Here is a 27,787-nt window from a genome sequence, read left to right as displayed (position 1 = left end):
TATTTCAAAATCACTTAACACTCAGGAAGCCTTTAAATGTGTATTGATTTAGAATTCACATCAGTTTTATATTTCATTTGAAGTAAACTTGATTTCAATCCAGTCATGGAAAATGGTCTATGTATCCATTTAGTTTAGAAAAATTTTCAAGTGAAAAGGAACAATGATGGAGACTATTACCAGGAAAAAGAGAAGGAAAATGTGTAATGTATTGATTTGAAAAACCAAATGCGTTCTGAGAGCATTAGAGTGGATTTTCATAGAAGGCACTAAATGTGTGTGTGTGTGTGTGTGTGTGTGTGTGTGTGTGTGTGTAGAGGACACTTTATAATAGCCTGCTTTTTTTGTCAAAAGGGGTGGATGGCCTGGAAAGAGTATTTAGGCGCAGGCGGAAGAATGGTGTTTGCAATTTCTCCACCACTTTATCCCAGAATCTACAGAGAAGAAATTTCCTCCTCCCTTCTTCCTCCCCTCCAAAAAAACCTGATAGTTTTTCAAAACTAAGTTGTATGCCAACCAAGCTTGTCACTGTAATGTCAGGGCAAAGAAGTAAGATTTTACTAGTCTGATAACAGTAACATTTAAACCAGAGAATGATAGACAAGCCTCTTCTTGTCAAGCATGACACATCAAAGCCACATTTTGAAGGGGTTTTCCATGTTCCACCAGATGGGCTGCAAACTGGACCAGATTGCTAAGACACTGTGTCCTCCACCCCCCACCAGTTGAATATTCTAACTATTCTAACCCTTTCCCCATATGCCTTACCACACAACCATAAAAGAATTATAGCAGATGGCAACAAAGAGAAAGGCGAGATCTGTCAGCCATGCGAAGATCAGGGGATCTTTGCTCTAAAGAAAACACCTCTAGAAACAAGACTATAATCAACCAATGACCTCCCCTTTCTAATGAGATGGGAATATTTTAAATAGTGACCAGGATACAGAACAAAGCAAAGCTCCTTGAATTGGATGCCTAGAAAATAAACTTTAAGTGAGCTGTCCATGATTAAAGGGATGCATGAAATCAGAAGTCAAGACTGCCTACACACACATACACACAAAGGGAAAGAGATACTTGGGGTTATATAAACAAATTCATCTAAACTACCTTACAGGGTATTATATACTATAGGTTTCCTTAAGACAGGAAAATGATTTTCTAATCAATCAGAAAATAAAATTCTTAATAAATTTACATTCCTGGCTGTGTGTAATTCTCAGGATTTGGAAAAATAAAACAAAACCCCACATGCAAATCCAACATTCTCATATTACAACTAGAAAAAGTTGATATACATGGATCTTAGGAGCAGTCGTGCAAGAAAAGATTTCAAAGAAATTTTTAAAAATCCATCCAGATATAAAACCAGGGAAGTGACAGAGGCAAAGGAAAGAACATTCATGGGGGCAATTTTAAATGCCCTTATAACAAATTAATGCCCATGTAAATGGAATCTTATCTGTTCCAAACAAATGCCACAGGACTGACACCTCTATTGATGCAGGGGTTATAATTATATTATACATACAAATGATGTACTATGCAGAATAAAAATCTATGTTCCTTGGAGCTATAGTCAATTCTTAGAAAATATAGTATAGTGCTGAGACAGCTAACCTCAGAATCAGGATGGCCTGAGTTCAGTGTGACCTGGGTAAGTCACTTAATTTCTGAATACATCAGATGATTCTCAAAGAAAATAATTTACAGTTTTGCATTTGGTTAACAGAAACCACACCAAGAGCTCCCCAGACCAATAATAATAGTTGTTCAGATTTATGTAGTGTCTTAAGATTTGCAAACAATATATATATATATATATATATGAAGAGACATCACTTTCTATAATATCTATACACATATGTGTATATATATTATATATATATATATAATAGTTTTGGGGTGTATGGGGTGCTCAGGGAGGAGTAGTATCTCTGGTATGGAGGGCTTGTCGTGCCCTCCTAGGGCAGCTCTCCAGCCTCTAACCCCCACCTGACACCCAGCTCTCACTTGTGGCTCCCAGTAGCTGCTAGCATGGGGCAGCGGCCACACCCTGGGCAACGGCTCCGACAGGCTGGCTAAACCTTGTGAGGATAGCCATCGGGTCATCGACCCCTGGTGAACCAGGGCTTTGCTCACCCAGCATGTGAAGACTGCTTCGGCGGAACAGACGGAAGAAACCAATAAGAAGGTTCAACGGCTGAGATGGCGATGCAGCAAAGCACTGTGGAGTGCTTAGGGCGTGTTGGAGCACAAAAGACAACACAGCCATCCAATGCAGCTGAGGAAGTCTCCAGGTCTAACGACTTTTCATGCCACTGGACCCAGGCTTCCAACGCCGAGAGAGTGGGATTGTCTCTGTGCATCGACTTTTCCACTTAAATCTTCGTGCACAAGTGTCTTTGTGCACAAGAACGCACAAAAACAATCATCATCCTCGGTATGAGGTAGGTACTATCATTATCCCCATTTTATAGATAAGGAAACTAAGTTTTATGTGAGTTATGCAGGGCCATATGGACAGGTAAAGTCAGAAGTCCAGACTATGCACCAACAAGGCACTCGCTCTCGCTCGCTCTCTCTCTCTCTCTCTCTCTCTCTCTCTCTCTCTCTCTCTCTCTCTCTCTCTCTCTCTCTTTCATACACACTCATACACACACATTTATATAAAACATTTATCTATATACCAGTACACTGGTAAATAGGTGTAGAAGGTAGGCAGAAAATTTCAGTTTTTCAATTCAATAATCATCTTTAGAATTTGTGCCCTCATTGAGCTTGGCATGAAGGGTCTGTTGTTCCTACTAAACAACAAACTCACCAAAAAGATCTTAGATCTTCTGAATTGACTAATGCAGCAAATCATCTTGGAAGAATAAAGAGGTGTGACCCTGATTTCATAGCAATGTTTTAGTAATTTTTTTAAGAGTTCCATAAAAAAATGTTTTTTTTTTAATTTTCTTCAATTAACAAGCATTTATTTTTTTCTCTTTTCCAGTCCCATCCATTTGAAAGAAAACCCTTTTTCACACATATGCACAATGTAGCAAACAAACCTAATTCCCACATTGGTTATGCCCCAGAATGCATGTCTCCTTATGTATCTTAAGCATCCCCCTTGTCCAAAGGTGGGTATTATTTAATCACTAAAGCCCTGGAATCATGGTCTTAAAATGTTTCATTCAAATACAGATTCTGATTTTTTGACTATCATAAAGCAAGCAATTCTGAAGTGTCATGAACCCTTTCCATTTTATAAATTACATTGCTTCAAGTACTTATCTCAGCATTTTCTATGGTATACATGAAGGGTTAAAGAAGTCTTGGAAAGAAATGGCTTACATATTGGAAGAATCTGGCTTAGGTCCAAAGAGTCCATCAACACTTATTCCCTCTAACAACTATATACATTTAAGATTTCTTTAAAAAGGGGTGAAGGTCAACATTTAACATCGAAGACACTCAATCTGAAGTTCTTTTAAAAAGATCTTCATTAGGATGATAAATTAGAAAAGGCATATCAACAATAGTTTATACAAAAGGTCAAAATAGAATTTGAACACAGCCCTAATTTTTTTAAAAGCTTTACATTATATAAATAGAAAATTACTTGAAGTATCCTAAAGAGATAATAATGACTCATTCTGGATTCCCTTTTTTTTAATTTAGAAAATATAATTTCACTTGATTCCTTTTGTTTTTACAGCATATCCATTTCCAAATATCTGTGTCCCTATCCTGCAAGCCATCCCTGGTGACAAAGATTCAAAAAGAAGAGGAAAAAGTAGCTAAGTAAAATAAAATTAAACAAACCAGATGCCATATGCCATATTCCATTCACCTTCCTCCTCAGTGAAGGGAGGGGTGTACAGTTCTTCTCAAGGGTCAAATTTGTTCATAATAATTATGCAGTTTTCAGGGTTTTAAAAAATGTGGTTTTTTTCCTTTTATGCTGTTGTAGTTGTTGCATAAATGGCTACATCCCAATTAGTGCAAACAGTGAATCCTATTTAGTGGTGGCATCTATCTGAATTTGCACTATTTGAAATTGTAATCATATAAGTTAGAGTCCAATTAGAATTATGCGGCTACTTTCTGGGATTCATTATTTCCACTAATGGGACAAGGCCGTTTTGTGGTTTGTGTTTTGTGGTTCAACTAATTTCATTCTTTATCAGTTCATTTGAGTCTTACTCTAATTCTCTGTAATCTTTACCTATATCACTTCTTCTGGAGTAATACTATTGCATTAAATTCGGGGGTGTGCTGGAGCCAGCACCTACTGGTCACCAAGAGCCAATTGCTAAATTTTCAGTGTGAACATGTACACTCTAAAAAGCAGCAAATGCTACAAAATGTGACTTATTATGCTTATTATCTAGACTTAACAAAGTGGCAGAAAAAATTATAATAATGTAGATTAAACTTAAAAGTGTGTCATTGAAACTTTTTTTTTAGTTTCCAGCAGACCTCTGAGAACATTCGCCTATTATATTTTCTTTAGTCATTCCCCAATCTGTTTTTTTGGCCAGACATTCGGAGCTCTATTGAGGACCTTGCCAACCTTCCCTTTCCCAGGTTAGCTGAGAGTAAATGGAATGGAAGAGACACCAGGATGCTCGATGTCTAAGCTGACAAGTGAGTGGATACAGAGGAGAAAGGAAGAACATAGGAGGGGGCAGGCAGCAACTGCTCCTTGAAGATGTATTCCAAAGCCATAGCAATTATTTTCAGGTCTAGTTCAGTGTTCCAAACTCAATTCTCCACATCTCCAATTTCCTTGAATGCCTGGTTGAAGTTCTGCATCATTCCATATTACTTCTGGTTCTTTGCTATAGAAATATGTTGCTTCAATTATTTTTACATATTAGGGTATGGCACAATGAATCTGAAGTGATTAAGAGTCAGGAAGACCTGAGTTTGAATTCTGCTTCAGAGATGTACTAGCTGTGCAATCCTGGGCAAGCTGTCACTTAAGCTCTCTTGATATCAATTTTCTCATACATAAAATAGGGGTAATAAGAGTAATTTTTCTCACAAGATTATTGTAAGGATCAAATAAGACAATAAATATAAAGCTCTTTGTAGCTTTAAAGTGGTATATGTGTGTGTAAGGGAAAATGTAGAAGGAGAGAAGGGGAAGAAGTGGGAAAGTTCTTTCTGTTCTTAACTTACTTGTATATGCCTCTCATTGAGAGAGATATATTTCACTGGGAGAGATATTAATGGGGAGGAGACACTTTAGTTACTTTATTTTTTGGACATAATCCCCAAATTCTTGTGTAGAATGAATAAAATAAATAAAAACAAATCAACAGCATATTATCTGCCATAGCTTAAAAAATAAAAACCTTACTTCTTATCTTAGAATCACTACTACATATTGGTTCCAAAGCAAAAGAACACTAAGGGCTAGGCAATGAGAGTTAAGTGACTTGTTCAGGGTCACACAGCTACAAAGTGTCTGAGACTAGATTTGAACCCAGGACCTTCTGGCTCTAGGCCTGGCTCTCAATCCACTGATTCACCTCCATATCTTTTTGTTAGCCCTTCCAATCTTGACTTTTTCTATCTTGTCATTTTGATGAATTTAAAAATCAATCTTATATACATTGTACTTGCATAATTGCTCTGATTCTATTTTTCATTGTATATTATGTAACTGATCAGGCAAAATTTTATTAACAAACAAATAAACTTTTAAAGTTACAGGGATACTGGCACTGTCCATCAAAAATTTTCATATTATGAATTGAAATTTCATCCCTTTAGAAAATGGTATGAAGACCAGATCATTCTACTGTGGGTATGACATTAAAATTCTCTTTCTTCTTTTCTTTTCTAGACAGTTGAGTTCCCTTTAATTTTCCTCCTGGGTCCTATTTTCAAACCCTTTAATCATCTTCGTGGGTCTTCTCTGAACTCTTGCCAAGACCTCCACATCGTTAGTTCTGGAGCCCAAGGCTGGGTTGGACTGGACTCCAGTCCATCTTTTAAAAGGAATGGAGTATAACAAAAGTACTGTCTCATGGTTCTTATACTTTTATTTAATATTCCAAGCAAGAGGATGGACTAGAAGTTTGCGTATACACCATCTGTACATAATTGTCTATATGCTGTCTCCTTCATTAGGTTGGAAGCTCCTTGGGGGTAGGGACTATCTTCTGTCTCTTTTTGTATCCCTAGATTTTAGCATTGTGCTGAACACATAAACACCTAATAAATATTTATTGACTGACTAGATGGGCATTAAGGATCCTTGCAACACTCTAACTCTATGATTATGTCACTGTCACACACATACACACATCTACACAGTTATAGTATGAAGTCTTGAGTAGATCTTTAGTTACTATGACTTTCTCATCTTTTTATTTTATTTTATTTTATTTTTTTCTATATCCATATTGTCTTTCTTCTGCTTGGGTCACTATCTAGTTTGGAGGTGTGTGTAGACATTTTTGGACTTAGTGCTTGGAAAACCTAGGCTCAAATCTAGCCACCAACAAAACAAATCATCCAACTCTTCTGTGCTTGTTTCCTTGTCTATAAAATAAAGATAATATAACTATATTCACTACTTTTCTCATGCGACCTAACTAATATAAGCATGTAAACTGAAAACTGTAACGTGCTATTGAAATATTAATTATTTATCTCTTGCCAGGTATATTTGTCCTTATTTAATCTCCTTCTGTTTATGATCAATAATTCAATGTATTTCAGTAGAATTCATACTCATCTAAAGAGGTATTTATAGGATGAGACATCATAGGAACATGATAGCTGAAGTCTAAGTGACTTGCCCCAAGTGACACAGGATTTGAATCCAGGTCTTGACTCTAGAGCCAACAGTATTTCCATTAATCATGCTGCCTCCTGACCTTGTCCATTATTCAGAGTACCTTCAGAATCCTCACCTCATTCATAAGCCTTGTCTCATTCATGGGAAAGTGAGTCCCCTTTTCAACTCACTTCCTGTCCTCAAATTTACTTTTGAATTGATTTGGAAACACAGCCAAGATCATTTGATGTTAGAGTGGAGGGTTCTTTTAGTGGAAGAATGGGAGTGTCAGGTTAAAGAATTTGGACTTTTTCCTGAAGGCAAAGGAGGATGACTGAAGGTTTAATGAACAGTAGAACAACGTGATCAAAGCAGAATCTTTTAAGATTTATTGGCAGGTTTGGTGTAGCATGGATAGCAAAAAACAGTAGAGGCAGGAGACCAGTTATTAAGGTATTACAGAAACTAGACAAGAAATAAAGACCTGAAGTGGGAGGTATCAGTAAAGAAACAGATGAAACACCTGATAAGGACAGAATCATGAAGGCGTTAATGACTTATTGGCTGTAGCTATAAACTATAGACATCTGCAGTGTTTTGACACAGCAGGCATTTATTTAACATTTATTTAATTAACTATGAGGGCAGAGATAAAAAAAGAATCAAAGATGTTCATGAGGTTTTGAACGTGGTTGACTAATATTAGAAGGACCAGGTACATCATTTTAAAAATAATTTTTACCATAATTTACTGTAATTTCTCTTACTGAGCAAATGTACTAAGAACAAATAAGTAGAAGCATATATTAAAACTTTTAGTTTGAAATAAAAATTTCCAATTGACTATCTCTATTTCTTTGATAAAAGCATGAAAAACGTGTTGTAGTAACTGATGCAGCTTGGTCCTTCCAGGTATAGTTAACTCTGGTCTTTCTAGTTCCAAGTAGAATAATGAATGATACCATTAACAGAAATTACTTTGTCAGCAATCTGAGTCTGGGAAGTGAGGGAAAGGAGATGAGCTAAATCTAAGGTGAATACAACCAGTCACAGTGAAAATATTCCCCAAGCACAGGACTTGAGGCCACTGAAAGTAATCAGATAAAAATTATCATTCCATTTATTATGAATGTATTAAGTGTGGCAGATACTAAAAAAATTGCTGAAGATAGAAAGGAAAAAAAACAAAACTAAAACATAGTCTCTGACCTCAAAGCACTTGAATTCTAATGGTGATAACATTAGATAGATAGAGTGATCTCAGACAGAAGGTACTCAGAGTTGGGGTGAAGGGGTTGGCAGATTGGGAAAGGTTGGTCCCAGTATAGGGGACTAAAAGTCAGAGAAACCAGGAGGTGAGAGGAGAGGGCAATGCAGGCTAAGGAGGAGCAAGCAGCTGGTGAATAACGAAGTCAATGAAGAGTTTGAATGTCATGGACAAGAATAGATGAACTGAAAACTAGGTCTTAAAAATGGCAATCCAGACTGTGAAACCAGATTTCATTGCCCTCTAGCCACAACTTAGAGATCAACAGGCACCAAGTCATTCCTCAGGTACTGACCTGGACACTTATGGAAAAGTCTTCCATAAGGTCAAATACCCACACCTACCCTACTTTTGTCCCTAAGTTGGCCTTTGTTCTCAACCCAGGTCAATAGTTAGTGGGGGTCAGAGGCAGAAAATAAACTCAGGTCTTCCTGGGTCCAAGGACAGCCTTCTAAATTAAAATAATAACAATATATATACACACATATGTATTTATGTATATAATATATACACATGCACATATACATATAACACTCACATATATATGCATATATATAAATACACACCCCCATATACATATACACATTATATATACACTATGTAATATGAATTAGGAATACCATATATATATATATGGTCAGAGATTCTGTGCCTGTTGGTTTTACTTAAATGTTTTTCTTTGTTAGAAGGGAAGGTTCAACTAGGGAGAGGATTGGGTAAGGGAAAAAGGTCTAAGGGTACAAGAATGGCATAAAATGTATGTATATATACATATTTCATTTTTTACTTATATATGAAATTGATATTAATTCATATAAATCATAATCACAATAGTGTAATAAGGCATTACAAGTATATCCAGTACAGGTATGTAGAAACCTTGAACTACAACTATTTGCCATTAAAAAGATCCACAAAAGTACAATTTATGCAGGGTTTTGTCTTAATATCTAGGACCAGGATTACAGTATGCTTCCATATGTTTAAGACTGCTGTAAAGTACTAGCCTATTCCCTTCTTTAGGAGATCAGGTCTTATATTGTGCTAAAATAACAAAATAACTGTCCTAAGCTCTGTAGCAGGTACAGGGAAACATGACCAGAATTGGAGGGAGGTGGGACCTGTCTAAAAAAATATCCTACTTTGGAAATAATCTTCCCTTCATAACTTATTATGAAAAAAGAAAAGAGAATTCATTGTAACATTTCCAAATTCCCTTCTAGATTCTTTCTTTTCCTTCCCTTTTTCTTTTCTCCAATAGGTGGAAAGGGGAGGTAGTGCTAGACAGTAGAATGATTCTTCTGTATTTGACATCATTGGAGGCTCTGGTCTCAAATCCTGCCTCTGCCTTTCACTGACTGTGGCTCAAATGAGATAATGTCTATGGACAGCTTTAAAAACATTAACATTCTTTGCTATGTCATTGTTATTAATATATTTTTATTATATTTTAGTATTAGAGGTAGTATATTAATAAATATATCTATTTCTGAAGCTTCAGTCTACATCAAATGAGAAACCATTTTGCAAACTTTTAAGTGCTATCTGAATACTAACTATGAGCTATAATTAGGTGAAATTTGGGGTTCATATTTCATTTCCACCTCTAGGTTAATTCTGCTTAAGGTGAAAGAAAGAGAGAGAGAGAGAGAGAGAGAGAGAGAGAGAGAGAGAGAGAGAGAGAGAGAGAGAGAGAGAGAGAGAGAGAGAGAGAGAGAGAGAGAGAGAGAGAGAGAGAGAGAACCTCTACTAATAATTGCATTTTTGTGCATGGTAAAGTGGCACATTTGTAAAATTTAAAAGAGCAACTTTGACCTCTATCTTAGTCCGAGTTTTGGAAACTAGCTAAGAACCATGCAGAAGGTTCTTGCCTTGGCCTAGGTCCATTTTCCTCTGCTCTGGGCCAAAGCCTTTACCCCATTATCATAATTAAAAGTTGGGGTATTTTGAAGTATAAATTGGAGTAATACTAATTTGAGAAGCCTTTGATTAAAAAGCAATGAGGCATGGAGGCAGGTAGGTGGCTCAGTGGATCGAGACAAGCTTTTTTGTGTGATTCTTGGAAGCAAGAGAGAATTGACTATAATGGGAACAAGTTGCAACATTTTAAACCTGTGTAGTCCTTTGAAGACAAACCTCTGAGGTTTCATCACATCTCTCTCAAATTGACAAAGATGATAAGAGACAGAAATTGGCAATGTCAGATAAGCTATGGGAAGACAGACACTCATTCACTGTTGGTGGAGTGGCAAATTAGTCCAACGATTCCCGAGAACAATTTTGAATTATGTGAGAAGTTGCTAATTTGATAACACTTTTTTACCCACTGATCCCACTACTAGGCATTTTCCCACAGGAATCAAAGAGATAGAGGTCCTATAATACCTTCAAAAGTATTAATGGCAGTGTTTTGTGTGTGTCTGTGTTCATAGGAAAAATTGAACAAAAGAAGCCAATTACTGGTTGAAAAATGGATGATGCACATTTGGTAAATGAGAATAATGAAATATTAACTTTCCATAAGAGATAAAAATATGAAAAATTCAAAGGAATGTGAACAGGTACAGGCTGAAATAGGCATAGAGAAAATGGGAGCTATAAGGTCCTCAGAGACCATCATGCCCAATACTTTTCTTTTACAAAGATGAGGAAACTGAGGTCAAGGAAAATTACAGCTAATATCAGTGATGTTTTAAAAGAACCCACTGACTCCCAAAACAATAAGAACAAGATATACAAGTGCTATAGTAATGTAAACAAACATACTACTAAAAAGTAGTGGAACTCTGTCTAATTGTAAAGACCAATCTCAGTCTTAGAGAAATGATGGTAAAATACACTTGCATTTTATCAGAACAAGGAGGTAATATGTATGAGGAATGTAGTATATATGTAATCTATTGGTTTTGCTTAAATGTTTTTCTTTGTTACAAGGAAAGTTTCAACTAAGGAGAGGGTTGGAGAAAGGAAAACAGTTTCAGGGGATAAGTGATATAAAAATAAAAGGCAAGAATGAATGATGAAAAAATAGTAAAAATAAGCCAATTCTTCTTGTGCTGGTAATTGCTATAGATATGGAACACCTATTGTTTTGTGTCACTATAAAACAAAAGAACTATGTCTTACAAAATTATCTAATTTGATCTTTTCACTGTAGAGTATGCAGTTATTATTTCCATTTCAGAAATGAGTATCCCAGAGTTTTGAAGTGGCTTGCCCAAGGTCACCTTATATATTGTCCATAAGGAAATTTCTGATTAACACAAAAGAGGAGTTCCAGGATGATGATGATGATGATGACAATAATGATGATGATTGATGATGGTGGACAAATTCCAACCCCTCACAACATAAGACCAACAAATGTGATGAAAAGATTTGGTTTATTCCAAGAGAAAACTGTCTGTGATAATGACAAGAATTAAATTTAGGTGAAGAAAATAAAGCCAATCCTGAAAGAAAACTAAAGCACCACTAGTATCTTTGTGAAGTACAGATCATGCTTCTCAAGCAATGAAATGGAAACAGCGAAGTGTTCAATCATTTAGCTTTTTCAAGGGAAATTGAGAAAAATGGCTTCTCTCTAAGGAAAATAGGAAATGATGGTGAAAAATTTTTGATGGCATCAAAATCCAGTGTCAAAGTCCATTATGAAAAGCTCTGAAATTCTATAGACTCTAAAAGCACAAATTACAAAAATCTCAAGTGAAAATAATGCTGATTTGTTTCTTTGACATCATACACATTGTTCAAGGAGAACTCATCCCACAAAGTCAAACAGTCCTTTGTAGTAGGAAGCCATTCTAAAGCTATGTAATGAAAACCAAATAATGAGGAACTTCTGGGCTAACACTTGGGCACAAACTAAGAGTTTACTTTTTTGACCCCCAACAAAATAATTCTTCTTGATAGCTCATTTTATTTACTAGTCAGGATTCTGTATTACTTTTAGCTATTGCTAAAATCAAACCCTCCTCAAGAAATGATAGCTTGGTATCATTAAGTTTTTTTTTTTTTAATGAACATGGTCTCAGAAGACAGTGCTGAAAGTTTTGAAAACATGATAAACAAATGGCAAAGTCACCGAGTCACAGAGAGAATCTCCCAAGAAGATTAAAATTTAGAGATTTTTTAAAAGATTCAGTGCTTTATAATCACACACACATATATTTGTATATATGTATACACACATATATACATATATATTTACTATCTCATTTTACAAATGAGGAAATTGATTTAGGTAGAAATTAAATCTGAGGCTACCGTACTACCTCGCTACCTCAATATGCTTTTTCTTTACTGTATTTCATGGCAGGCTCCAGATAACATAAATCTGGCAGTAATGATGAATGTGGTTATATAAATATCAGATCAAGACTTAACATTATCTGAATCTAATCGTGAATTGTAGGAGTTAAATTCAAATAAAATAGCATAGTCTCTAATATGGTTTATGTGACATAATATCCCTTGAGAGAGGTCCAAAATACTACAAGGTATTTCTAGGGAAAGTATGCGAGGGCAAGGGGATCTTTGATAGTGATAAACCTTCAGAGAAGAGTTGTGTTACCAAAGGAAAGCTCCCCACTGTCTAGACTGCATCATCCTGCTTGATATCCTTTCTCTGAATGGACAAAATTCCTTCCTGATCTGCAAATGATTATCTTTCTAAAGCCAGAAATTCTGGAAGATGTCTATTTCTGCGAAAGGCCAATGGTTCATGAGAATTGTTTCTAGCCTAACTCATAGATATAAAATATTGCCTACATATAGAAAGAGTTTGATAAGTTACTGACAAATGAAACACCTTTTCTAAAGATACCTGCCAACTTGTTTGAACAACAAAGTTTCAGGGAACTTGCTTTGTTTTAACATCAGTATTACTCTTAAGGCAATAGTTCCTGTTTGTATTTCGGAGAATAAAAACACATTTTACATATAGGAAGACAAATATCCCATATGTATTACTAGAATTCTTTGGTCAATATTTATTCATTCAGATCACTCCACATTCAGGAAACACCCTTCTTGTGCAGCACACATACTCTAAAACTTCTACAGAAAAAAACAAAAACAAAAAACAGCTGTCCTTTTGGGTGCTAGTATTTAGTCAAAAAGATTCCTTCTATTTCTAAGGCTGCTGATTTGGGATTTCCCAAATTGCTTAACTGGAATAATGTAGTAAGAACTGCTATTGTCTTGTTCTGTTAGTCATGTATTCTTGATACCAAGCACACAGGGCACTGTGGAGGCACGTAGCCATTTTATAAAGCTTTGCCAAATTGTACTCTTGCCCACTTTATAACAATATTAAGGCTTATCATTCTGCAAGGTAGCAGAAGGGTGGAATGGGAAAGCGCACTAGCCCTGGAATCTCAGGGACTGGGTTCAAATCCTACTTCTAACATTACCCATGTGTAATCACTGAATCAAAAGTATTCCTTAAGCACCTACTACATGATGAACACAGTGTTAAGCAGCAGGAATACAAATGTAAAAAATAAAACCATTCCTACCTGGAAAAAGCTGAAATTCTACTAGAGAAGACAGATACACACAAAATATATCAGCATAAAAGCAAAATAAACAAACACAAAATATGAAAAGTAGTTAAAGTCATTTTGGAGTTGAGAAGCATTTCATGCAGAAGATGGAGTTTATTAAGCCACACCTTAAGAGAAGAAAACGATTTTACTTTTTATGAGGTGGACATAAGGAATGAGTGCATTCTAGGCATGTGGGATGGCCAATGCAAAGGTCCAGAAGCAGGAGATGCAAATATCATTGGAGGAAAAAAGGGATGGCCAGTAGCTAGATCATAGAGCACAAGAGGGAGAGTAATGTCCAATAAAGCTAGAGGAATGAGTTGGGGCCAGATTGTACTAAATCTTTAAAAGCTTACCAAGGGCAGGTAGGTGGTACAGTGACTAGTATGCCAGGCCGGAAGTCAGGAGGACCTGGGCTCAAATATGACTTTGATACTTTAATCACTTAACCCCCATTGCCTAGCTCTCCTGTCTTAGAATTGCTATTAGGTCAGAAGGCAAGAATTTTAAAAAGATAAACAGAAGAGTTTACATTTTATCATTGAGGCAACAAGAAACTACTGGACTTGATTCAATTTGGGAGGGTAGAATTCATGGTCAGATCTGTGCTCAATGAAAATAAGTTAGCCATGCATAGTAAGGCCTGGAATGAGGAAAGGCTTGGAGCAAAATACCATTTAGGACACTTTTATAACAACTTGGGGAGACACGATAAGGACTTGAACTGAATGAATAGAGAGGTGATCAGATGTGAGAAGTTACAAAAATGACAAGATTTGACAACTACATATGTGTGGTGAGGGAAAGTGTGGAAACAAGGGAGATAATCAAAGACTGGAAGGATGCTTTTGCCTTGGAGAGAAAAAGGCAAGTTTGAATGAGGGGAAAGTCTAGAGGGAAAGATAATGAGTTTGGTTTTGGACATTATGAGTTTAAGTTGTCTCTGGGAAACCCATTATGACAAGATCCAATAGGCAATTAGTGATGCGGGGACTCAAACTCAGGGGAGAAATTGGGGTTGATGAATAATATGGAAGTCAATTACATAGAGATGCTAGTTTAACCCATAGGAGATGATGAAGATACCAAGAGAGACAGTAGAGGAAGAAGAGAACGGGACCCAGAATAGAGTCTAAAGAAACTCCTACAGTTAAGGACCATAATAAACTAATAAAGAGTAACTTTTCTGTGCCTCAGGTTTCTCAGGTGTAAAATGAACAGGTCTGATTAGATGGTCTTCTAAACTCTCTATATGGATACTTTCATAGAAAGAAGATCTCTTCTAAGTCTAAATCAACCCTTTGGTTCAACTTTTGATTGCAGTCTGAGCTCTGGATTATGCTAATTACCCAACCTTCCTTGGAAAGTGTGTGTGTATGTGTTTTGTATCTACTCTGTCATCTGCTTCTGCCCTCTGATTAGTAACTACTACTTTCTGGGGAAAGAGCAAGTACTTACTAATGACAATAGAAATTAAAAAAAAAATAGGAGTTCAATCACAAGACAAGCTCATGGTCGCAAATACTGACTCTGAATGTCCGTGCTTTTAGAGATAATTCTTTAGAAGTCTACAAAAGTCTACCTTCCATATAGTGACGATTTTTAGTTTAATTCAATTACCTGATTACAAAAACGTAAAATTTTAAAAAGCAAACAGAAGAGAAAAAAAAAAAACCAAACCTCATAAAACTATGCAAGAGACTTGCCCTCAAATTCCCAGACACTTTGACTGTCTCTAGGAGGAATTCTTTCACCTGGCTGGCAAGGAATCCCAGCAGACCTCTGTTAATTCCAAATCTTAGACTTTCCTAAAGTGTGATACCAGGTGTTTTATTTACACAACTTCAACACAAATAAAGCAGACTGGGTAATTCCCAGAGTGTCTTCTGCTGCTTGGCATATTGTTTATGACATGATTCCACAATGCTCACTCTGACAGCCCAAACCCCAGCTTAAGAAAAAACTATTTTCTTGGAAAAACACCCAAAATGCACCCCTAAATGTCAGGATTTGTCTGGTCCTCTAAATCTTCAGAGATAACAAAGCAGTCAAGCTTACTCTGTCTATAAATACATCCTCGTTGGATAACTCAAAATAAGTTATAGATCACACAGACCAGAGCTAGTTCTTAGGACCGAGTTCTGACCTTTCTATAGGCAAATGGACAGTTGGCTTCAGAAGTACACAGCATATATTTGCACAGTTTATCAGCCTCTCCTCTAGAGGTACCTTCTTCAGTGATCTTCAGGGAACATGACCACATTTTCAGGTACGAATATGCAAAGATATTCTACTCTATTCCATATCCAAATCCATTCAAATATGCCTAGCCTCTTGTAACACAGAGGCCCCGAGTGAGAAGTTCCAGACTAAATTCTTAGAACATGAGGCTGGTGATGTGTCTAAGAGGTAAGCTTCACAAGATCTTAGATCCAGGGCTGGAAGGGGACCTCAGAGGCCACTGAGTCCTGGCTTCTCATTATGTACCTCAAATGTTGGTTGGCTCAAAGGGAATCAGAATGCTTCTGCCCAAAGCACCTGGATGAAACTTCTAAAACAAAAGGTAAAGTGTGCCCCAGCTTCAATGTCAGTTATAGAAAGTGTACTGAAGTAGAAAAAGTGCTGGGTTTGGAACCAGAGCACTCGAGTTTGAATCCCAGCTTTACTACTTATTAACTGAGGGGCCTCTGGCAAGTCATCTGATTTCTCTGGGCTTCAATACCCTCAGTTGTGAAGTGAGGTGAGACTAAATCACTATTTAAGTTCCCTCCTAGCTCCTAATCTATGATCATCTGACCCAACACAAAACAGAACACACTGGACTCCATTCCTGAGCACAGAAAACCTGTAGAAAAATCATACCTAGAATCAACAAACCAAAACTTCACCACGAAAAATGATCAATAATTGTCAAAAATAGCTCCTACCAAAAAATTCCTTGAAACTGTGGTGCATTTGGTTAATTAAGGATCAGTTTGATGCTGACCCACTTGCAACTTATTCTTACACTTTAAGAGTTGAGCCCAAGCAAAACCCTGGATATCCTTCCATCTACCTATCCATCTCGGTCCCAAATTCTGTTTCAATGTCTCTCTCTCCCTCTTTCTGTCTCTCTGTCACACACACACACACACACACACACACACACACACACACATACACCTCTAAGAATATCCAAAGACTATCTTTCAATAGCTTTTCAATACAATTCTCAATACCGTCTAGAAGCTCAAGCAAAAGAATCTGTAATACACTAACTAGTTTTAGTAACAAAAACAATGCTTTTAAAAACTAGGTTACAGAAAGAGCCAAGCTCAATTTTCCTTTTTTTAAAGTATTTTTAAAATTTAATTTTAAAAACAACTCTCAAAGATCATATAGAGCTAGAAGGTACCTGGGATTTTTTCTAGTCTAATTCCATCATTTTACTGATGAGGAACTATGGAACAAAGAAGGTCAAGTGAGTGGCCAAGATTGTTATTATTGATCAATTTTTATGGTGATGCTTCAGTGTGTTGATCCCAAGTACAATTTTTCTACAGGTTTTCTATTTCAGAAATGAAGTCCAGCTGTATTCTGTTTTGTATTGGGTCATAGGATCATAGATTTAGAGATGGGAAGGAACCTTTGTATGACTTAGTCTAATCTCATTTCACAACTGGGGAAACTGAGGTCCAGAGAAATGAAGTGATTTGCCCAAGGTCCCACAGTTAGTAAGCTCAGAAGTTAGGATTTGAACCTTTGTCTTCCTAATTCCAAACCAAGGGCTCCTTCTACTAAGATAAACTAACATTAAGGCATTTCACCTTGTATAATAGATTAAGGATAAGCTAAAAGATGTGGAAACTTAAAATTCCCCATTCCTTAAAGAATGATAACATGGTTCAACCTGTCTGGCCATATAGACCTTGACACCAATTCCTGGTGTAACTGTTGTGCTCAACTACCTCTTTAAATATCCTAAATGACAAAGGGTAGGGAAACAAATGAAAACATGCCAAGTTAATGGTGTCTAAAACATGACCAGGCTCAGTGGTTGGGATTCCAAGACATCTGTGGTAAACACCCTGTTTATATATTATATCAGAAGTGACTATATAAAGACTTTACATATTATGTCACTTTTAATCACTTTGTTATATACAGAATTGGATTACTAGGAAACATAACTCTGAAGTGTGTTTTAGACTTAAAGTATGAAAATTCACAATGGAATCGTCATTTAAAAAAACCCACCAATCTTTAATTAGCTGTTATAAAATGTATACCCACTTGTTTACATCCACTTGTTTCAAAAGTCAAAAGGACCTTGGGTAATTACTAAAAGACCAATTAGTACAAATATGTCTAAAGTTCTTTAAAATATGATGTCACAATAAAGACAGCTACAGTTCAACAGAATCCTTGGCAGATAAAAGAATGTTCTGTCATTACAAGTATAGAAGAAAGGTCATTAGACTTGGAGAACTTGGAACCAAAGATACACACTGTTCTTTAGAGCTATCGGGGTAACACTTGGCCAAGTCACTTATCTCCTGGCCTCAATTTTCTCAGTTTACTAGATAATCTCTGTGGTCCCTTTTTGCACTAAATTATGATGTCCTGATCATCTGCCAGCAAATTACCTGCACCATACCTTTCTAACTTATTTATACTGAAAACCTAATTTGATAACCTGTGGATAAGAATCAAAGAAAGAGACTGTTCCATTAGATCTATTAGATACTGTAGGTAATGACATGACACCAGCAGATTGTGTTCAGGACCTCACTGTGACAAATTGGAGAGACAAACTCTCAGATGTTAAGTCCAGGCAGTACTGAATAGTCTCTCTGTCTCTGTCTCTCTCCCTTCTCTCTTCTCTTTTTCTCCCTCTCTTCTTTCCTATCTATGCTCTTTTCCCCTCCGCCCCCTCCCCCCACTTGTCATAGACAAGGAAGACAGAGAAATGCATTCTCCTAGCAGAAATAACGAGGGAGAGCTCATCTCCTACCTCACAATGAGGGGTGGCTGAGTTGCTTGTCCAGTACAGGTGCTTCCCTAGGCTGAAAGGACACCGGGAGTTTCTGTTGCATACAAACTCCTCTCTGGTGCTTTGGAAATAAGATGTGGGAACTAGGACCAATCAGTCCTGAGGGCTTGGGAAGAGTTCAAACAATTCCAGTCCAAGCCAGGAACCTCGATTTCTTTTTAAAGTGCAGCCCCTTTCTGATTAGTATCCTCCAAGAGAAACTAAGCAAAAGGACGCATCCAGGTTTCCCCAAGCTAAAATCCTACCTTAAAAACAAAAGATGGGCTTGTCAGTTGTCTGAAGGACTACTTTGAACCCAGAGGCAGGTAAGCTGAGGATATAAAGAGGCCCAAATTTATAAAAGTTCTTTAAGGCCCTTTTCCCTCCTAATTGGGGGGTGGGGTGGGGGTGGAATAAAAGAGGGTGTGAAGATATTAATTCCTGCATCTCCCAGGAAGGCACTATGGGTCCAGAAATAATCATTGATAAGGAGTAGTGGAAGAAAAAACCCTAGAAACTTTCCAGGGCTGCAGAGCGCTTTATTCTGTGCAACAGTGTGGGGGACTCACAGCAGCAGCATGGGGGTGGGTGGGGAAGAGGGCAGGAATAGAGCCAATTCTCCCAGAACTCAGGGCGAAAGGGTGCGCCCTGGCACTCCTCAGGAAGGAGAAAAGAGGAAGCCCTGGAGGGATAGGGGCTAGAAAGCAGCGATCTTTCCAATCCCCACAGCCTTCCAGTCACCGGCACCCAACAAAAGAACCAAGGCCAGAGTCCTGCTCCGCCCGCAACCCGCCCCGCCCCCCCCCCTTTTCTGGAACGAAGCCTGCCAAGGAGGGAGTGGGAGAGAGAATGGAGAAGGAGGTGAGGTCCCTTCTCCTCTCAATAATCCAAAGGAAGGGATGGAAGGGTGTGCTTGTGTGTGCTGTGTGTGTATGCAAACACAAGGATCAGTGCAATGAGCTCTCCATTCAAGCAGCAGTGGCGGCGGCAGCAGCTGGTGCCCCCCCTTTTCCTTCCCTCCCCCCCACCCCCTGCCAGGAGCATCTGCCCCGGGGGTACCTCGGCCCTCGCGGCGGCGAACACAATGAAGCCCCCAGATCCTCCCCCTTCTGGGCGGCATCCGCCTTGCCTCCGCAGTCCCTCCGCCAGCACAAAGCGCCCCGGTCCCCGGCCCCCGGCCCCGCACCGACCTTGAGCCCGGGGCTCCCGCAAGGTCTTGGTCACCGCTTTCCACACGTTGCAGCCCAGTAGGCAGAGCAGCAGCAGCAGCGCCGCGGACCTGCTCATTGCCACCCGCCGCAGCCGCAGGCACCGTGTCGGAGAGAGGCGGCAGCAGTGGCGGGGGTGGAGGCGGCTTGGGCTCGGATTCGAGCTGCTGCTGCGGCTGCTGATCCTCCGGCCGCCCGCATCAGGCGCCTCCGGCCCGGGATGCTGCGGCGGCGGCGGCGGCTGCTGCTAATGCTGGTGCTGCTGCTGGCCCGGCTCCCCGCGGCGGTATTGTGCGCCCTCCTCCTCCTCCGGCCGCCGCCGCGGGCCCCCGGGCTCCGCATCCCACGGGCTCGCCCGCCTGCCCGCCCGCTCGCTCCCCTCGCCTCCACACACTGCTGGGTTTCCCCAAAGAGTCGCCGCGGCGGCGGCGGCGGCGGCGGCGGCTGAGGCTCCACCAACTATTTAACCCCTTCCTGGCCTAGTCTTCTTCTCCCCCCAGCCTGCGCACACACGCGCGCACGCGGGCTGGCTCGCCCCCAGTCCCTGACGCGGCCCACGAGCCGGACTCATGATGCCATCTGCCGGCCAGTGGCATGGAGGGAGGGAGCGGGGGGGGGGCGGCGAGGAGAGGTCCTGTCTCCATCTCATCTGTCTCAGACTGCGACCCTTGGGCCACAGGTGGCTAGACCTCCCCTTCAGATTGTTCCCATTGCTCGTGGATCTAACCAGCATAAAAAGATGGGTTCACACTTAGACTGAGGGCTGGAAGGAATCTTGGAGGAAACAAGAATCTAGCCATCCTCATTTTAAGTCAGATAAGTACAGATAGGTTAAGCGACTAGTCCTGAGTCAGGCAGCTTAGTAAAAGGAAGGACGGAGTGTTTGAATCCTGATTCCAAGCCTTAATTCATTCCACTTATATATACAGTTTGCTTCCTCCTGATCAGGGGATTGAAACCAGAGATCCATGAACTTGTTTTTAAAAATATTCAATGTGCTTGGATTCCAATATAACTACCTTCCTTTATAATTCTGTTTTTTATTTTATACTAGTACTTTGAGGAGACCTTGAGATTCATCAGCTTTCTATAGGAGTCTGTAACACACAAAAAAATTATAAGGCCCCTGATCTAGGAAAAAGGACAGGAGAGAAAACCTAGAATGCTGTTTGGCCTTTCCTTAGAACCTTTAGGATATTCCCCGAAGAGATTAGAGACTTGAAGTTAAATTAAAAGGGGCAATAGAATTTTAATTCTAATCTGTTTTGTACCCACCTTTAAATGTATCAATTCATGTTGGTTGATGGAGCTGATAAAAAGGTTTTTCCCAGCCTAGCCTTTTCTAGCTATAAACATTTTATTTTACAAATAAGGAAATGGAGGCCCAGAATTTGCCAAAGGTCACATAAATAACAAGTGGCAGAGCCAAGATTTGAAACACTTTCCTCAGACTCCACATTTCTAGGCTTTTTTTTTTTTTTTGGCAATATACACCACTTAAACTAGTAACATTTGTTACAAACTAGCTAAGATTCCTTACACAGACCTACATAGCTAAATTTGCTTCAGAAACATTAAGCCAATAGAATGGTTCATAGGATCATAGATTCAGAGCTACAAGGGATGGGCTATTATTTTTTTCCATTTTGAATTTTTTATTTCATTGATTTTTAAAATTTGAATATTTTATTGAAATTCATTTTATTGCTATGGAATATTAGATAAGTATAACCTTTATATGCCATAACTTCTTAGATTTACAATAAAAACATTTACTCCTATTTCTCCTGTAAGACACCAATGAGATTACACATGTAAATCATTGTACAAACCTTCAATTTCTCCCCACTCTCCTCTCTCTCTTCTATCTCTTTCTCTCTGATTAATCTCTCCTCTCTCTGACTTCTTTCTTCTCTCTGTCTGTTTCTGTCTCTCTGTCTCCTGTGTTTCCCCTTTTTTTTCTCCTAAGGCTCCCTTTCTTATCTCTCCTCTATTGTTCTCCTTTCTCTTTCTTTTTCCTTCTTTGTCTCTCTCTCCTCTGTGTCTCTGACTGTCCTTCTCTTGAAAGTCTCACTTATCATTATTTTATTAACTAAGAACCAGCACTCAGTAATCACCCTACCCCTGCACAGGTTGAAGTATGACCCTTGCCCAGTTGACTTACTAATAGACAAATTATAAAGACAGGGATAGTACAATAAAACCAGGCAGCAGAGGGACCAACAATGCTCTAATATTAGTTACTCTTGGCACCAGACCTATAATTACTGCAAATTGTGCACCTGTACCCAGGAGGGTAGGGGTAGGGGTAGAGGTTGAGACAACCAGATGGCTAAACAAAAGCAAGAAGAATTTCCTTGATCTCTTGCCTAGCTATGGTAAGCATAGTGTATTTAACTACTGATCATGTCATTTTCAGAGTGAGGTTTGATATAGAATATATAACTGCCACTTAGCATTATAAAATGTAATGCATGACTCTCATTTGATCCTCGCATAACAAAGTCTATGAGACAAGTATGAGAGGTCTTGCTAACCCTATTTTTGCAGATGAGGAGATTGAGGCTCAGAAACTTAAGAATCAGAGATAGGGTTTGAAACCTGGTCCTCCAGATACTCCACAAATCATCACTCTATCCACCAGGCTATAGCATCTCTCAACTGAGATTCTCTGTATACATCTTGGTTTTTTGAAATCTTCAAGGGGGAAATAAATGTTGACAATTCTTGTTGAAGTGAAATTCTATTCCTGAAAGGAGGATTAAGACCTTGAACATCTCTCCCAATTTTTAAAGTCTAGTGGAATTTTTAAAAGAAATGCAAAAGACCCCAAAGGAGTGGTAGTTTTTCAAAAAGGCCTCCATTCATTCCACACTCCTTAGACAGGATTGAAGAGGGAAAAGTTTAGGGACAAGGATATGAAGGGGAAAACACCAAATTTGGGTTAGAAGAAATCCAAGTTAAATTCTGCCTTTCCCTCTTATTATACAACCTTAGGGGAGTAATATAACCTCTCCAAGTCTGTTTCCTTATCTGTAACTTGGTATAATAATATGAAATAGTTATTATCTGGGATCTTAGATCTGGGCTTGAAAAGAAGTAGAAACAGAATGATGATGCAATAGATGTTCCCAAATGTAATTGATAAATAAATAGATGTGGATTAAATGCATTGAATGCAATGGTCTCACCTACTTTCATCCATGCTGCAGAACAAATTCCTTTGCACTAACTCCTTCATTAACCCCATCTGCCTATCCTTATAAAGAGTATATATTTAGCCACTAACATTCAAGATTTTCATTCTCTTAACAAACATTTAATTTCTCAATGTATGCCAGGAATGTAATAACTTAGGGTTTGTGGCCTGTTTTATAACATGTACACGTTTGATTATTTGGTTTCTACGTATCATTCAAGAAAAAGTCTAAATCCTCTTTCAATTCTCTACTCACCCACTAGTGACCAACCTAAAATTCTCTCTCCCTCTCTCCCCTAGAGAAAAGATCTCTGTATAATCTAGACTTCCCCCTTCTTGTTATTTTCTCCTTTTTAAAAAATATGTGGATATCCTAAAATAACTCTCACTGAGAACTCTAGAGTAAAGGTGTCTCAAAATGTCAACTTTGGCTGAGAGGAAAGAGTTATTGCAAATCTTTCCTTTGGACTCTCTCCCTTGAATCTGTCCTCTCTCTATCTCCACTATTAGTATAGGTCTTCGCTAAAATCTACCTGGATTTGTTGTGATGATCTCCTAAGAGGTTTTGCCAACTGGGTCTCTGCTAAATCCAATCCATCATTTCTAGTCCTATCAGTCTAATTTTTCTTATGGCTACACTTGGTCTGGTTATTCTGTTGCTCAAAATTCTTCAGTAGCTCCCCATTGCCAACAGAGTAAAGTTCAAAATTTCTTAGTCTATTATTAAAGCTTTACCCTGCCCTCCCAACACATACTTCAAAAAGAATATAGACAATTTATCAAAGTGATACTTTTTTTAAAAAAATTGGTTCTTGCTGCAATTTAGTATGTGCCCAACACAATTCTGTGAAAAAACTAACAAATCTATAATTTATGTTTCTTCTTTGGGAAAGAATCTTGGATCTGTACAGTTTGAGACAAATAAAAGTACTGATTATCTCACAACAAACCTGTGATATAGTAGTGCAAATGTTGTTTACTTTTTCCACATGAAGAAGGTGATCAAGGCTCAGAGCTTGTCCATTGTTGCATAGGTAGTAATTGTTAAATCTGGGATTCAAACCTAGATTTCCTGAGTCCCTGTACAGGATTTCCCCTCTCCACCTGCCAGGAACTATAGCATGCTGTTTCTTAATGCTATGAGTTCAATCATGAAATATAGTATAAAATAAAAGCTGGCATCCTCAAGATCCAAGAAACAAGTAAATAAGAAAAGAGGGCAAATCACCCATTAGAAAATATTGTTGTGAGTTAAAATCCTAATAAATATTGTTTAAAATTTGACTGATCCTTTTGTTTCCACATCACAGTCTTTTCCAGATATATCTCTCCCATCCAAATGACAGCCACTTTGTAACAAAGAAAAATGACTAAGCAATAACAACCAACATAATGATGGGATCTTATAATGATTGAAACACTCCCTAATCCCTAGCAATCCCTCCAAAAAGAAAAGGAATGCTTCTTCATCTGTTCTCCAGAAGCAACATTGCTTATTTCTTAGATTTTGATTTCATATTAGTTAGTATTCTTCTCATTTATATTATTCTAGACAGAAAAATTCCTTATCTTAAAAAAACATGATCAATTGGCATACCCATATTCTCAAAAACAAAGTAAAGTTAATCTGGCATGACCTGTTCTTATTGAAGACATGCTATTTATGATTGTTGCTTCTCTTTCTAGTCCTTCTCTAACCATCCCTTTAACAAAACTTTCTAGAATCTATGCAGTCAAGCTCACTGGGTTACTTATGAGTAAGCTAAAAATGCAAAAATGTTTCTGAATTTTTCAAGGTCAGACAACTAACTAGTGGAAGAGCTAAATCTACATTATTTCTAGAGTCAGGGGAGCTAGGTTCAAAACCTGACTTGGCCAACCTATTCACAACATTTGGGTGGAGTGAATTAAATGGTTTCTAAGGTTGGTTACTTCTGGCTCTTGTTTTTATGACTTACTCCAACCAACAAAAACTCAACTCCACATTTTAGCTTGGGGAAAGTGATGCTTTCTAGTATACCATCAAACATTCCATTGTCCTGCTAAAACATAACCTGTAACTATGCCCATAGCCTCATTTTTGCTAGTCACTCAGCTATCCAAGAAACATTTCATCTTCATTAAAAAAACAATTCAAAGTATTTCTGTTTTCCAAAAAATTGTGGTGGGCTTTGTTTTACATTTACACTAAAATTAGGGACTCTTATCTAAGAAAAACAGGTAGGTGACATCCACTGAGATTAGAACTGGGAACAGCCTTCCTAGGCAAAGAACATTTAGTAATCTAGATACATTTGGGGCACAGGTCATATATACATACACTTTAACAGAGAGGATACAATGATGACAATTACTGTATATCCATTTATGTGACAACTTTCCTTTAGGAATCTCTGAACAGTTTTAAAGACATTCATTTTCTTATCTCCATAGGGCAGATGTGACATAGTGTTAAAAAGGATAGCCCCATTTTGCAACTGGAAATGTATGCCCTGAGCCATACAGAGAGAAGAAATGACTTATGTAGAAGCATAACAAGTTAGTGGTAATGCCAGAATCGCTTTAGTGTACCAATCTCTGAACTCTTGTTTATTTTTAGTTTTTTTTATTGGTTTTTATTTTAGACCTTTACCTTCCATCTTGGAGTCAATAGTGTGTATTAGCTCCAAGGCAGAAGAGCAGTAAGGGCTAGGCAATGTGACTTGCCCAAGTTCACACAGCTGGGAAGTTTCTGAGACCAGATTTGAACCTAGGACCTCCTATCTCTAGGACTGGCTCTCAATCCACTGAGTTACCCAGCTGCCTCCATTTTTTATTGTTTTAAATTTTAAAATCTCTTTATTGTACCATGCTTACTCCAAAATATATCCATTAAATTTTTATTTGTATTATTTAAATTTATCTATTTGTTGTGCCATACTCTCTCCAAAGTATATTGATTTTTTATGATTTAAATTTTTTTCTGAATTTAAACACCAAGTAAAATGGACATTTGCATATGCACAGTAAGCAAGAGACCTTTCTTTACTATATTTATCATAGCAGATTTTAAAGCTTTAGAGATCATCTGGTCCAATCCCATTTTTACCAATGAGGAAACTGAGACTCCATGAGCCACACAGGTAATTAAGGGCCAGAGGCGGGATTGAAGCCAAGTCTTGTGATCCACATCCAGCATTCTTTCCAGTGGCCCATATTTCTTCATTATATGGATTTCCCCCCTCACCTCCATTACTAAGGAATGAACTAAATAAATACAGTTGGATATCCACACGCAGAACTATGCATGGTTTAGATCATTACTTATATTCTTTTTCTGGAAAACAAAATTGTCCCGTACCTTTCCTCATGCACAGGTATTCAACTCCTACTCAGTAAGTAAAGGAGGAGAAAAAATAGCAGTCTATGCTTGAGTGGGGGTGTTCCCAGGAACAAAGGGAGGGGGAACTTCTTATTCTTTGTAGAGCTCTTCCTGGGGCCCCATTAAATCTTACATTGTTTGACTGAAGTTGAGTTATGACTGTACTTTCATGAAATGGCTTGGAACTTGCCTGACGAGGCAGCATTTGATTTTAATTTCAGAGGGCCCTGCCAAGAGGAGTGATGCCATACGCAGACCTTTGCTGTCTGCAGTTTTCCAAAGTCCTTGATTTCAGAGGCTCCAGGTCCTGATTTCTCAGCCAAACATTATTTCCTCTATTGAAATCTTTCCTGAGGCCGATGCCAATGCAATGGAATTTTAATTGTCTGGATTTACCTCTGGAGACTCTGCTTATCCGTTGAAGTGCCTAGTGGTAAACATGTTCTTGTATTAAAAAAGGACTTTTCCAGCTAAGGAAGTGTGTCACGGGCATTTCTGGCCCTGGTTGTTTAGGAGGTTTGGCTGAAGTTTAGATAAAAATGGCACCATTGGAAGAATGTAAAGGCTTAGCTTAGCATTTTGAAGTCACTAGATCAATAAGCACCTATTAAGCCCCTACTGGATGCCAGATACTACACAAACAATGAAATAATTATTCTATCAGCACAGACAACATGTACTCAATAGAGGGAAATACAAAAAATGAAGAAAATAGACACAACTAAATATGAGATAGTTTGGGAAGTGTGGGCAGCAGGTGTTGGGCAGAGGTGACAGGAAAGGCTCCCCATAGATGGTGACACACACTCAAGCTGCATCTTAAAGGAAGAGAGGGGTTCTGGGAAGCAGGGTTAAGGAGGAGGTAGGCATTTGAGGCATTGGTACTGGGTACCCAGGGGTATTGTCTAGTAGAATTGGAAACGTTTTCTTAAGACCAAAATTCAAGGCTTGAGCTTTGTATACTGGGCTCAGAAGAGCTATAAGTAGCCCAAGGAGAAAAGGGCTTATGGCCAGACTGCCAACATGCAAGGGGGAGGTTTTCCTCTCCACAGCAGTCTTTATTCCTGGATCTTGTCTTACAGGTCTTCGCTGTGCTACCCCCTGGGGAACTATCTGTAGGTTGACTTTTTTCTTCAATCTGTACTTAGTCAAGGGGAAGATGTTCAAGAGGAGAGGCTGCCCCCTGTCTTAGTACAACTGGAGTCAGGCTGTCTTCTGTGCTGCTGTTAGACTTTCTTTTGTGTCCCTGCTTCCCCAGCCCTAACAAGGAAAGGGTTTCTACTAATCGCTTGGTTCGGAAGCTCTGGTAACCAGAGGTCCACCCACCATGGGCAAAACTGTGAAGCTGGTGAACTATGTGTTCACTATCTTCCCATCTTCCCTTTAAGGACCTTCTCTCCCC

General features: G+C 38.5%; 1 protein-coding gene across 1 annotated transcript in view; it reads right to left on the bottom strand.

The window, feature by feature from the left end:
• The window catches only part of FAM171A1 (family with sequence similarity 171 member A1), a 184,812-nt gene extending 164,600 nt beyond the window's left edge, over positions 1-20,212 (bottom strand). The window contains exon 1 of the mRNA XM_001368430.5: positions 19,808-20,212. Coding sequence (XP_001368467.1) covers positions 19,808-19,904 — 97 coding nt within the window. The 5' untranslated portion in view covers positions 19,905-20,212. The remainder of the gene's footprint in view (positions 1-19,807) is intronic.
• Positions 20,213-27,787: the final 7,575 nt, after the last annotated feature.

The sequence above is a fragment of the Monodelphis domestica genome, chromosome 5 (genome assembly GCF_027887165.1).
Source record: "Monodelphis domestica isolate mMonDom1 chromosome 5, mMonDom1.pri, whole genome shotgun sequence".
Lineage (NCBI taxonomy): Eukaryota > Metazoa > Chordata > Mammalia > Didelphimorphia > Didelphidae > Monodelphis > Monodelphis domestica.
Note: the sequence above shows the minus strand (reverse complement) of the source record. Positions and strands in the feature narration are given on the sequence as shown.